Below are 13,782 nucleotides of genomic sequence, written 5' to 3'. Positions count from 1 at the left end.
AGCAGGAAGGCTGAAACTTCAGCCTTCCTGCTCAGCCTGCTGTGTTCATCCAGCTGTACACCTTGTTATCTCAGATTCTCCAGCATCTGCAGTTCCTACTATCCCTTGTTCTTCAGTTGCTTTGCGGAATAAGTCAGCTCAAGTCTCAATGTAGCCTTCCTCCATACCCCAGATTGTTCTCACCTAATTATTCAAATTCCTTCGAGCCATGCCAATCTAGCTTAGTCAAATTGTGAGCACAAGGCCACTTTCCTCGTGCTGTTGATACATACCCACATTTATCCCAAGTAACTCCCCAAAGAATATTGCAGCTTTCAAAGAGCTGGCCCCTTTGGTGTTGTCTTTGGGTGAGCTGGAGGTTAGTCCCTTGGTAATGGGTGCTCAATATGCAGAGTTCATATTACCGTGTCCAAAATGCTGCATTGCAATAGTCAAAAAGGATATCTAACAGGAGTAATTGAAGGGCTTTGTTTCATCATATTTGGCATGTCTGTTGTTTCTGAACTGTTAAAGTGTGGAATATATCAGATCCATAGAATTGAGTTCTGTCTGCATTAAATGAGACAGTTGAGGCGATTTTTCTTTATGCTGATTGAAATATGCGTCTGTAGAATTACTAGTTGCTTGTAGATGTGAAGCTGATGGATGACAGTGAGATTACACACCTCTTTGTCTCTGCAGAGACTAATCTGCGAAACTCATGCCAGAAAATAATGACCATGGTTGCAAATGAGGATCCGTGGTTCGGAATGGAGCAAGAGTACACTTTATTAGGAACAGACGGACATCCCTTTGGATGGCCCTCCAATGGCTTTCCTGGACCACAAGGTATGCTATTTTTTTCCACTTCCCTTGGATCTGGAGTAAGGATGTTGCTTTTGGCAGTGAGATTTTTAAAAGAACTGCAACCACTGGGATGTTTTAGGCTATTGAGTGTACTTTCAAATTTGGAAGGAAGCAAAGATCAGTGAGGAGAGCCCAAGAGAATAAATGGTAACTTGAAAGGTGGCACAAAATAAGTGAGCTTATTTTCTTGGCTTGGCTCTCCAAGCAGAGCTTTGACAAATCTGTGAACCTGCCTGATTTTAAAATCAAACATTAACCCTTGCAGTTAATTGTCAATCATCATTAACTGGTGTCTTCTCCATGGCACTGCCTCTACCAATCAGAATCCACTTGCCACTTCTCTCCAACAGTATATATGTTGGTTTTCCCTTTTTTAAAATGGGTATTTCCTGACCTAGTGAGTGTCAAAAAGTTTTTGATATTTATTTTCAGCAATACTGCTGAAGTTAGAGGTTATGCATTGCAGTGTGTGGGATGGTCTCAATGGACAATTGCTTATTTACCTCTTGCTACTTTACTGGTGTGCTCAGTAAGTGGGATCATGTTACTTTCTAGGACCCTATTACTGTGGAGTTGGCGCAGACAAAGCTTACGGCCGAGATATTGTGGAGGCTCATTACCGAGCCTGCCTTTATGCTGGAATTCATATCTCTGGTACCAATGCTGAAGTAATGGCATCTCAGGTGAGAGGGGACTGGTGGTTGCTTAATGTTGTTTTACAAGGTTGAAGAGCGATAACAAATAACCACAAAGGTGGTTGTGGGTTGGAATTCTGGCATAAGCCTTAATTGAAGTACAGCTTGCAAATTCTGAGTGATAAACCACTGAGCTGGTGTGAGGGTTTGCAAACATTCCTATCCTTTGCAGAATCAGTTCAACATTGGTGTGGACAGTAGAAATAGCCAACCAGCAGAAAATGACTGTCACTTTGACCAGCACAGAATGTAAAATGAGTCCCATTGGTACGAGTTAATGACTTGGGGATTGAGTGAGAGGGGGGAGAGCTAAAGGATAGAACTTCATTTTTTAATTTGGAGATGTGGCGCATGGCTGTATGGGAGGAAGATGGTCAGTGTTGAAGAGAACCGCGTCAGTGGAATGGGTGGATAGAGAAATTCAACATGAAATCATGAGGCTGTACATTGCAGAAGAATTGTAATCCAAGTGGTGTGATTTCTTTAAAGAGCAAAACCAGGCTGGTGCAAGTTTTATTCTTCCCTCCCAAGATCTTTGAATCAGAATTATTATGGTACAGAAATAGGCTATTTGGCCCAAGTGCCTGGATGAGCTCTATTGTCAAGTCCAGTTCTGTTGTCAAGTGCCAATCTCCTGCCATTCCCAACCCCATTCCTGCACACCATTACTAGCCAAAACTGTCCAATGCCCCCTCAAATGCCACAGTTGAATCTGTCTCCACCCCATTCCCAGACAGTGCCTTCCAGACTACTCACTGTGTGGACAAGTTTTCTGTCACATCATACATGGTCAGCTGAGTTTGTAATACAGCCAACTCCATCTAGTTGATAGCAGAGAGTACCAGGTATAAAGATCCCGGCTTTGGTCCCAACTGCAGAATTGTCTGAAGTTCCGGGTGTCACTTATCTGTAAAAAGATGCTAGTCATCCATGTCCCAAAACTGTTCTGTCTTCACAACTGTTTATTTGCATTTCACAGTTATATAGGCTGGGGGAGCTTTGATGAAGGTGTTTAAAATCATGAATGTTTTTTCAAATCAGGGGACATGGGTATCACTGACTAGGCCAGCATTTTTTACCTATCCCTAACTGTCCAGAGGGCAGTTCAGAGTCAACCACATTGCTGTGGGTCTGGAGTCACATGTAGGCCAGACCAGATAAGGATGGTAGTTTCCTTCCCTAAAAACATTGGTGAACCAGATGGGTTTTTCCAACAATCAACAATGGATTAATGGTCATTGTTATACTCTTAATTCCATGTTTTTATTAGGTTCAAATTCCACCATCTGCTATGGCAGGATTCAAACCTGGGTCCACAGGACATTACCTCAGTCTTTTGGATTAACAGTCCATCACCTCCCTCTAAAAGACAGTGAGGAAGACTGTTTGTAATGCTGACAGGTTTGACCACCAGCAAGATCAGATTGAAGATCAAACAAAAGCAAGGTAGCCTGAGGAAATCCTTCACACAATGAGTAGCTTGCATTTGGATTCTACTGTCTGCAAGCATTGGTGGATCCTGATACTACGACAACATTCCCAAGTGAATTGGGATCAATACTTCGAGGAGATGAAGTTAGGGATATGTGGCCAAGAATGAGGGAGAGGGACAAACAGGATTTGAAAGCTTTAACTGCTTCAGAATTGATGGCAATTCATTTTTGAATGTGAAAAATGAACCATGCCAAAGGATGTGGAATGTGACTAAGATCTTGACATTTGGTTTATCGGGCAAAAAAGTGCACTCAGTTTTTGCCATGGAGTGTCAGCTATGGTTGACAATCTCAAATTGACCTCAATGGGACACGTAGGTGGGATGCTGTTTGGAAGGTCAGTGGAGACTTGATGGACCAAAAGGCCTGCTTCCACACTATATACAGACTATGATTCTGCATGCAGTGTCTCAGTGCTGGGGCATACTGAGGGCAGTTTTTGATGGAGTCAGTTCATAATGTTTACTGATGTCAGTGGGATCCTTGATCGTCTTTTAGTTGTCTGCCTCATTCTTAAGAATAAGTTTGTGGGAGCTGCTGATTTCACAGTTGGGAATTGCTTTTGATGTCTGTAATGTCTGCCTTGAAACTATTTCCTTCCCTCTTTCCACTCCTCCCCCCCCCCCCCCCCCCGCCCCATTTTGTTGGAGGCTCATGGAGATTACAGTTGAATGGCAGAAGAGGTTCAAGGGACAGAATGGCCTCCTGTCCTGTTGTGGTAGACCTAAAGGCACCCAGGTTTTGACTCCATGATTGGACACTAAGCACTGGCATGTGGGAAGTGGTGGTCTAATGGTATTATCACGGGGCTGTTATTCCAGAGACCCAGGAAATGTTCTCAGGAGCCCAAGTTCGAATTCTGCCATGGTAGATGGTGGAATTTGAATACAATAAAAAGTGTGAAACTCCTAATTCCAGAATGACCATGAAACCGAAGTTGATTCTTGGCGGAGTGGGGGTTGAAATCCCAGCTGGTTCACCAATGTCCTTTAGGGAAGGAAACTGCCATCTTTACCTGGTCTGGCCTACATGTGACTCCAGACCCATAGCAATGTGGTTGACTCTTAATTGCCCACTGGGCAATTAGGGATGGGCAGTAAATTCTGGTCTAGCTGATGATGCCCTCATGAATGAATTTAAAGTCAGCTATTGGGAATTCTAGCCACTTTAGCATTATTTATTGGGCAGCCCATTGATAGTAAGCTTATCAGAATAGCTACAAGTGGAGATGGAGACCATTCAGTCCACCATGGTCCCCATGGCTTTGAGCTATTTGCTTGGTGCCATTCTATTATCATTGATCTTTCTTGCAGTTTCTTCCTGCTACCACTCAGATTTTGCATCCTCAAAAGGGAGTGAACAAAAGACTCTCCCTGTCATAATGGATCTGAGCAGCTAACTTTAGGTTTAATGTGTAGCCAGTGCATACTGGATTGTGCAAATCTGTCACACATTGGGTCGTCTTCTGCAGTGTTGGCTTCTTTCAGCTCTGATTTTAGGTTGTGCAGAGAGCACTGTATGAAGCCCCTGTTTTGTTTTTGAGCTAATTGCTGTTTTTATTTTTCACCTTTTTTCTGCAGTGGGAGTATCAAATTGGACCATGTGAAGGCATCAAGATGGGAGACCACCTGTGGATTTCGAGGTTTATTCTGCACAGGGTGTGCGAGGATTTTGGTATCATTGCCAGCTTTGACCCCAAGCCCATTCCAGGCAACTGGAACGGTGCAGGGTGCCACACCAATTTTAGCACCAAATCCATGCGAAACGAGGGTGGGTTGAAGTGAGTATCAAATATTAAGTTTGCCCTCTTCTTGAAACATTTTTGAGAAGGCATCTGGCTCCATTGGTCCATCTCTGCTAATAGATTTGGGAGTGAGTGCTTTCTTATGAGTGGAAAGACAGCATTTGAGGAACTATTTGCATGGAATGTGGGCTATCGCATTAGTAAATTAAGGAGACATGTAGCACGCTTGCTGTCATTGCTCAGACCAGAGTGTAGGAGTTGGGAACGTTTTGTATACAAATGTCGGTGAGGCCACTCTTGGAATATTGTGTTCAGTTCTGCTTGCTCTGCTTTTAGGAAGGATGTTATTAAATTGGAGAGGGTTGCAGAAACTATTTACTGGGATGTTGTAGGACTGGAGGATTTGAGTTATAAGGAGAAGTTGGATAGGCTGGGACTTATTTCACTGGAGGCTAGGAGGTTGAGGCGTGACTTTTTTTTTTGAGGCTTTTAAAATCATGAGGGGCATAGATAAGGTGAATAGCAAAAGTCCTCTTCCAAGGAAGTCCAAAACCAGAGGGCATATCTTTAAGGTGAAAGGAAAAAAGATTTAAGGGACCTGAGGGGCAACGTTCTCAGTGTGGTGCATATGTGGAATGAACTGCCAGAAGAAATGCTGGATGCAGGTAACAGTTACAACGTTTTAGGCGTTTGGACAGGTACATGAATAGGAAATGTTTTAGAGGGATGTAGGTCAAATATAGACAAGTGGAACTAGTTTAGCTTGGGGAAACTTGGTCGGCATGGACAAGTTGGGCTGAAGGGTCTGTTTCCATGCTGTGATTCTGACTTACTGGCTCTATTTTCTGACAGAGCAAATGGGACATGACTGAGAGAGTAACGGATATTGTTTAGAATAGGCTATTCCTCATTTGCCAGCAATAAGGGGTAAGAATGGACACCAGTTCAGCACAAAGTAACAAAGTTGTTTTCTCTTCAGATTTATTGAAGAGTCCATCGAAAGACTGGGCAAGAGACATCAATATCACATCCGTGCCTATGACCCCAAGGGAGGCTTGGACAACGCTCGCCGCTTGACGGGCCACCACGAAACCTCTAATATCAATGAGTTCTCGGCCGGTGTGGCAAACCGAGGGGCCAGTATCCGAATTCCCCGATCAGTCGGCCAGGACAAGAAAGGGTACTTTGAAGACCGCCGTCCCTCTGCCAATTGTGACCCTTACGCGGTCACAGAAGCACTAGTCCGCACGTGTCTATTGGCCGAGACTGGGGACAAGCCAGTCGAGTATAACAAAAACTAAACCCGCTAATGCACTAATGGACCTAGCATTTGTATCAGTTTTTTGTTTTTTGTTTTTTTTCTGGAAACATGGGACTTTAAGGTCTCTACTCCTACACTGTACAGGTGCTGAAGAGGGTGCGGGAGCGATGGTAGTGTCTGAGTTTGTATTGTATTTCTGCACATAATTTCTTCTGTTTTTAATCTGAAAAGTGAGGAGCGATACTTGGGATAGGACTACAGACTGTTCTCTTATTTAGAACAGTTGACGTTAATAACTCTCCAAGTTGACTGGTCAACTTCAGACAGACAGTAACCTGTAATTTAATACAGTCAACATTGACGTTAAAGCAGGCCTTTTGTTTTTTTTATTAAAACTCAGCATTAATATTTTATGGTCAGGTGACACATTCTCAGTTGCTAACACTTTGGATCTGTACAGATCCACAAATATTACTAACTCTAAGCTACACAGTTTCACTTGCATTTAATGGTTGCTTGCATTCTTTTGAGATAGTCCTCGGTTGCTGAAGATTGGTTCTGTAAAAATGGCTGGTCTAGCACTGGAAGCAGGATTTTTGAGACCTCTTGTTGGGATTTTTGACTAGTCCTGTGTAATTTATTACGTTGTGTTGAGAACACACTTTTTTCAAAATGATAATTAGACCTCCTTATGATCTTGAAGACACTTTGTAACTAATGTTCCTTGTGCAAGTAATTTTCACTTGGTCTGGTTTGGCCAGTTAATTTTGCAGTGGTCTTGTCATTGTTATAGGGTCCAAGGGTATCTCAATGTTGATACCTTTGTATATTGTACATTATCTTAATGACAAAACCCCATTTTTAGATGCATGCCCTAAAAGATCAAAAGCATTCAGCTAATGAATTAGAAGTTTTACAAAAGCGAATTTTAACTATATATCTGAATTGTATGACACTATCTGATTGTGTGTGTGCGTTCTAGTTTTTTGGGAGAGAGCAGGGTGTTATCTTCAAAACACAATGTGATTGATCCTTCCTGAAGTAAGTTACTGTTGACTTGAACTTTTTCTTAAACAAAATCTTAAGGCTTTACAAGAAAATTTCAGTTGTAAAAAATTTTGAAGTTTTATATTTCTGTAGTTCCTACCTAGGTACATTTAACTAACTGTCAGCCCCTTCCAGAGCTGCATTTTTGTGCAACAGTTTCTGAAGCATGCTGTAAGCATTGTTGTATTTTTTTACCGTATTTTGATGGTGCAGATTTGTTTCAGGTTTTGACATTGCTGTAGATTTCTTTTTTTAACTCCGCAAAACAAATAGAACCTTTTAAAATTGCTGTCTTACTCTGTCTTGTATTTTGAAATGTCATTTGCTAAAATTGAGTAAAGTGGTTTTTAATCTTGTTGCTTTCATGTGTGTATGCACACGCTCTTTTGGTCTTTAGTGTATGTGTGGCATGTGTGCTTTGTTGTATGTCTGAATGATGCCTGGACTCATATTTTAAAGACTCAATTCCACAGGTTCACTTCAGTACTGACTTTCTTTTCAAACAACTTGTCTCCATCTGCTTTTCTCAATAAGTCTCAACCCATAAGCCAGTCTGACTGTAGCATTCACTAAATCACCATTGCTCAGACAGTAGGCGAATCATGAAAGGCTTTTTAAAAAAAAAAAAACAGCTCACCAGCTCTAGACCAAGTTCTGTCTGTGTGGATCAGCGCAAAGTGTGAAAGAGTGTTTGCTGAGTGGACAACAACCTGTGAGCATGACAGAAAGCTGTCTGAGCTTCAGTGCAAACTGAACTTTGAACATGAACAACAGAGTGAAGCTCCTGTGTCAACATGGGAGGCAATAAGATTGCACTGAGACTGTATATTGACATGACCAGAGTGTTCCGAGTGATAGCATAAACAACTCCCTCACCAGACAAAACATTTAGCAGTGCGTGTGTGTGCAATAGGAGGATTTACCGGAAGAAGCTGCAGCTAACGTTTATCTGCATGCGCAGTGCAAATTTTAAGGCCTGTTAGTGTGTGGAATTTTTTTTCTATTCATTTATAGGATGTGGGCATCACGGGTTGGCCAGTATTTCTTACCCATCCCTAATTGCCCTTGAGAAAGTGGGCTATACAAATTACCTGTGAGGGGAAAAAAAAAGAAACAGGACTATATAAATTACCTGAGGTCACAGTTTTAATGCTTTCACTCCATAGCGGACATGTACAACTTTGCATCTATTACATATAGCACTGTGCAGCACTTAGCTTTAGTGGAGCTGGTATACTCCCTCAATGAGAAGGGCTGTGTGGCAGTAAAGCAAAGGACTGTTTTTACAATTGTATTTAAGTTGGACAATATCTAACACAGCTATGTATCTCAGATCATGACTTGGTTTCGGCATGCCTGACATTTCTTTGTAACACTGACAAACTGTCAAGGAAGCTATCCTGGTGTATGGGCCACACACACTGATGATGCTGCAGGAGAACATTGACATAATCATGTTTATTGCTCTTTCTTTTTACAGGAGGGTCATATTTACCAGTGCTGAAGAAATCCTGTGTGGAGAGCACATGACAGCACAGTGCATGGTGTCAGGTTTGTTTGAACCTGTTGACAGCCCAACGATCCAACCCAGGAATCCACAGCGATTGAGTTCCTGCCTGACACTGGGATTCACATTCTTCCTGCAGAATGCGCTGGGATTAAGTGGTGTGATTAATTTCTGATTGGCAACAGCCACAATTTAATATCAAATATCACGCCCTCTTAAGTGTAAGCAGTGATACTACAGGAGCTAACCAACTGCAATGTGCACAGTTAGTTATTCCCTTTCGATCATTCAGCACTCCCAACTGAGTGTCGGGTTTGTTGGGAATCTTTGCTTGTCTGCTGTGCCAAACCAATCGCCCAGCAAAGGAGCTGATCTCAACACCAAGGGAATGAAACAGGAACTAGCCCTGAGTGAAAGGAGCACTCGACAATACGCTGGAACATAAATGAGGCGTTGTTAATGGCCGAAGGACCTGTAGTTTTGCAGTGCTGACTTTTCACAGGTTAGCATTAAAACTGCAATGCTGGTTGATCTGGCTGGTGTAGAAAAGATTTGCTACACTTTATCCAACCTGATTTGTGCTATAAGGCAGCTAGTATTTTCTACCCTGAACATACAGTACCCTCAATGGTAAGTCTCATCTTCTCAAACTTTATGTTGAGATGCCCAGAGCTGAAACAGCCAATTTGACTACTGTCCTAGACAAATATTAAGGTCTGAGATGAGATGCTATCTCAACACTGCCCCGCAACCTCTTCCCAGAACCTTCCCTTCATCATCAGAACACACTCTCAAGTGGGACTTTTTGCTTTGACAGGTTTTGGGTGTTTCTGGACTTTACTGCCAATTCCAAAATAGCATCTATACTGAGTGACTGGCAAGAGGGCCACTTACAGCACGTTGCTGTGGGTCTGGAGTTGCATGTAGACAAGACCCAGTGAGGATGACAGAAAGCCCCTACCTTCAAGGGCCAGTGGCCGATTAATTTCACTGTCACTGTTGCTGAAACCACTTTTACATTCTAGCTCAATGAGCTGAACTTCTGCTGTGGTGCAATTTGAACTCGGGGCATTAGATAGGACCTGTGCATCACTAGCTCAGTGACATTATCACTGTACCACCATCTACTCCTGCCATCTACTGTTGCCAAAGTATTGCAGGAATCAAGGGGTGATGCTTTTGAGGTGTGTCAGCCACCTTGGGTCACATTATACTTCGGCCAGGTTTCCAGACTGATTCCTGGGATGGCAGGACTGATGTATGGAGAGAGACTGGATTGGAGTTTGGAAGAGTGAGGTGGGGGGGGGTGGAGTCTCGTACAGTGTATAAAATTCTAACAGGACCAGACACGGAAAGCAAAGGAACGATGTTCCCAATGATTGGGAAGTCCAGAACAGTCGAAGGATGTGTGGTTGGCCATTTAGCACTGAGATGAGAAGAAATGTCTTCACCCAGAGAGGGTGCTGAGCTGATCATCCATGACCATTGTTGAATGGTGGAGCAGGCTCGAATGATCCTCTCCCATTCCTACTTCCCATGTTTCTAAGTAACATTTTTCGGCAAAGGCAAGGGATTGCACCTTGGTGTCCTAATCAATGATCGACCCTTAACCAACATCACTAAGACAGATTAGCTGGTTATTTATCTAATTTGTGTTTGTGAGTCTTGTTTGCCGACATTGCAACAGTGACTACATTTCAAAAGTGTTATTGACCCCCTTCAGCCAGGGGGAACAGTTTTGGAAATTTCACTTTGTGTAAACTCTTGACTGATGTGAAACAGCTCTGATTAAATCTCCCCTCGGCCGTCTCTGCTCGTAGGAGAACTGTCCACATTAGTGCAATCCTTCATCCCTGGAATCCAGCTTGTAAATCTCTTCTGTTTCCTTTCCAGAGTCTTCATGTGTGACACTCAGAATTGTGCACAGTTCTCCAACTAAAGGCTAGCCAGTGATTCACACAGGTTTGGCATAACCTTTCATACTCGCTGCCTGTATTTACAGAGCCCAGGATTCAGATGATTTAGCACATATCTGCTTTCTCAAATTGTCCTGTTACCTTCAAACTCCAACCCCTATCCCATTCCTACTCTTCTCCTGATTTTTGTATGTATACTGCTTCTAACGCTTGCTAAAATAAAGTCATTCAAAGGGCCATTGACACTGTTGTTTAGTCATTTGCTGGAATTTAGAAGAATGAGGGGGTAATCTCATAGAAACATATAAAATCCTGATGGGGCTGGACAGGCTCGCTGTGGGAAGAATGTTCTCGATGTTGGGCAAGTCCAGAACTAGGGGCCACAGTCTAAGAATAAGGGGTGAGCCATTCAGGCCTGAGATGAGGAAGAATTTCTTCACCCAGAGTCGTGAACTTGTGGAATTCTCTCCCACAGGAAGCTGTTGGGGCCAGTTCATTAGATATATTCAATAGGGAGCTGTACATGGCCCTTGCAGGTAAAGGGAACAAGGGATATGGAGAGAAAGTGGGAGTGGGATACTGAAATTGCATGATCAGCCATGATCATATTGAATGGTGGTGCAGGCTGGAAGGGCTATCCCTACATTTATTTTCTATGCCCAGGATTTATTCCTCAGGGGGCAGTTAACAGTCAATCAGCTCTGAGGAAGGGTCACACAGTCTGAAACGTTAACTCTGATTTCTCGCCACAGATCAGGCCACACCTGCTGAGCTTTTCCAGCAATTTCTGTTTTTATTTCAGTGTCAACTACATAGCAGTGGTCTGGAGTCGGATGGAGGCCTGGTAAGAATGGCAGCTTTCTTCTATAGACGACATTAGTGAACCAGGTGGGATTTTATAATGGGTCACCATTAGATTAGCTTTTTCTTCCAGGTTTCATTGTAATTTAAAAATAGGGCAGCACAGTGGCTCAGTGGTTAGCACTGCTGCCTCACAGCGCCAGGGACCTGGGTTTGATTCCAGCCTCAGGCAACTGTGTGGAGTTTGCACATTCTCCCCGGATCTGCGTGGGTTTCCTCTGGGTGCTCCGGTTTCCTCCCACAGTCCAAATATTTGCAGTTTGGGTGGTTTGGCCATGCGAAATTACCCATAGTGTCCAGAGATGTGCAGGTTAGTTAGATTAGCCATGGGAAATGCAAGGTGAGGGGACTGGGTGGGATGTTCTTTGGAGGGTCAGTGTGGACTTCATGGGCCAAATGGCCTCTCTTTCTGCACTGTAGAGATTCTGTGAATCTACTGTGGCCAGATTTGGGCACCAATTTTGTAAACAAGTTCTAATCGGTGTTTTTTTTTTAATCAAGCATCTGTTGAAAATCTCTGTGCAGGACATCAACTGCTGACCCAAATCTGTCACCTCAGTAAATACTACAGAGGTTTATAAAATCATGAGGGGCATGGGTAGGGTGAATAGCCAAGGTCTTTTCTCCAGGCTAGGGGCGTCCAAAACTAGAAGGGCATAGGTTTAAGGTGAGAGGAAAAAGATTTAAAAGGAGCGAAGATTTCACGCAGAGGGTGGTGTGTGTATGGAATGAGTTGCCAGAGGAAGTGGAGGACACTGGTACAATTACAACATTTAAAAGGCATCTGCATGAGTACATAGTAGGAAAGTTTTAGAGGGATATGGGACTAGATTAACTTAGGATATCTGGTCGGCATGGACGGTTTGGACCGAAGGATCTGTTTCCGTGCTGTACATCTCTATTACCATCAGCTAGTCAGACACAGCAGGACATAGCTTCACGTATTTTCTGCTGGCTTTGAATTGTATCAACCCATCACCAACAAAGGGTACATTTTGATTGTGCCCATGCAATGGTCTCTCATTGCAAGCACGATATCCTCAGTACAAAGTTCAGCCTTCTTATCCTAAACAATACCGTTGATTTATTTGCAAAGGAACCAATCTCATTGCAAATATAAAGCTATGTATAGCACTGAGGGCAAATACACAAGCTTCCTTCCCTGCTGTTTGTCCTTTTAAAGGGCTTTGTTTCAATGTGACCACCTTTTTTTAATTTTTTTTTTGTTTCGAAATACTTACCTGAACGTCCAAAGATGTGTGGGTTAGGTGGATTGGCCATAGTAAATGCAGGGTTATGGGGATAGAGTAGGGAGCTGGGGCTCTTTCTGGATGGGTGGAATGTTGTTCAGAAGGTCAGTGCAGACTCAGTGGGCCAAAAGGCTCTTTCCGCACTGTAGGTATTCACAGAGTCAAACATCACGGAAACAGACCTTTAGATCCAACCAGTCCATGCTGACCATAGTCCCAAACTAAACTCATCCCACCAACCTGCGCTTGGCCAATATCCCGCCAAACCTTTCTTATTCATGTACTTATCCAAATGTCTTTTAAACATTGTAACTGTACCCACATCCACCACTTTCTCTGCAAGTCCATTCCACACACAAACTACTCTCTGTTAAAAAGTTACCCTTCATGTCCTTTTTAAACCTTTCTCCTCTCATCTTAAAACTATGCCCCCAGTCTTGAAATCCCCCACTCTAGGGAAAATACATCTGCCATTCACCTTATTTATACCCCTCATGATTTTATAAACCTCTCAATCCCTAAGCTCCAGGGAAAGAAGTCCGAGCGTATCCAGCCTCTCCCTATAACACAAACCTCTGTTCCCAGCAACATTGTGGTAAATCTTTTCTGAACCCTCTCCAGTTTAGTAACATCCTTCCTATAGCAGGGTGACCAGAACTGCACACAGTATTTCAGTAGAGGCTTCAACAACATCCTGTACGACATCAACATGATGTCCCAACTCCTAAATTCAAATTCTATGATTCTAAATCTCTTAAATTAAGTTATAGCCTATTTGTTCATGGTCCCTATGGCAAGCACAAAATTACAGCATGAAAAGAGGCCATTCAACGCATTGTATCTATGCCATCTGAGAATTAACCGCCCAACCTTTCCAGTTCCTGTCCTTATTGTGTAGCATCCCCGAGTGCAAAGCTGGGTGCTTCTCAATGCAGTGAAGGTTTCTGCCTCTCCTTTTCAGACTGTGAGTCCCAGATCCCACCAGCCTCTGGATAAAAAAAATATTTTCCTCAATTCCCCTCAAACCCTGCCCCCAATTGATTTCAAACACTCCCCATGCTTATTGCCCTCTCTGCTGATGGAAATCAGTCCTTCCTATCCACTCTATCCAGACCCCGCATCATTTTACACACCTCGATCTAATCTCCCCTCAACCTCCTCT

The 13,782-nt window shown here is 43.1% G+C and overlaps 1 protein-coding gene across 2 annotated transcripts in view; it reads left to right on the top strand.

Annotated features, from left to right (window-relative positions):
* The window catches only part of LOC109915497 (glutamine synthetase, mitochondrial), a 16,117-nt gene extending 8,668 nt beyond the window's left edge, over positions 1-7,449 (top strand). For both annotated transcript variants that reach the window (XM_020515129.2, XM_048601813.1), the window contains 4 exons: positions 682-828; positions 1,402-1,529; positions 4,615-4,814; positions 5,758-7,449. In XM_020515129.2, the coding sequence (XP_020370718.1) occupies positions 682-828; positions 1,402-1,529; positions 4,615-4,814; positions 5,758-6,079 (797 nt within the window). In that variant the 3' untranslated portion in view covers positions 6,080-7,449. The remainder of the gene's footprint in view (positions 1-681; positions 829-1,401; positions 1,530-4,614; positions 4,815-5,757) is intronic.
* Positions 7,450-13,782: the final 6,333 nt, after the last annotated feature.

Source organism: Rhincodon typus, chromosome 10 (assembly GCF_021869965.1).
Source record: "Rhincodon typus isolate 14 chromosome 10, sRhiTyp1.1, whole genome shotgun sequence".
Lineage (NCBI taxonomy): Eukaryota > Metazoa > Chordata > Chondrichthyes > Orectolobiformes > Rhincodontidae > Rhincodon > Rhincodon typus.
Note: the sequence above shows the minus strand (reverse complement) of the source record. Positions and strands in the feature narration are given on the sequence as shown.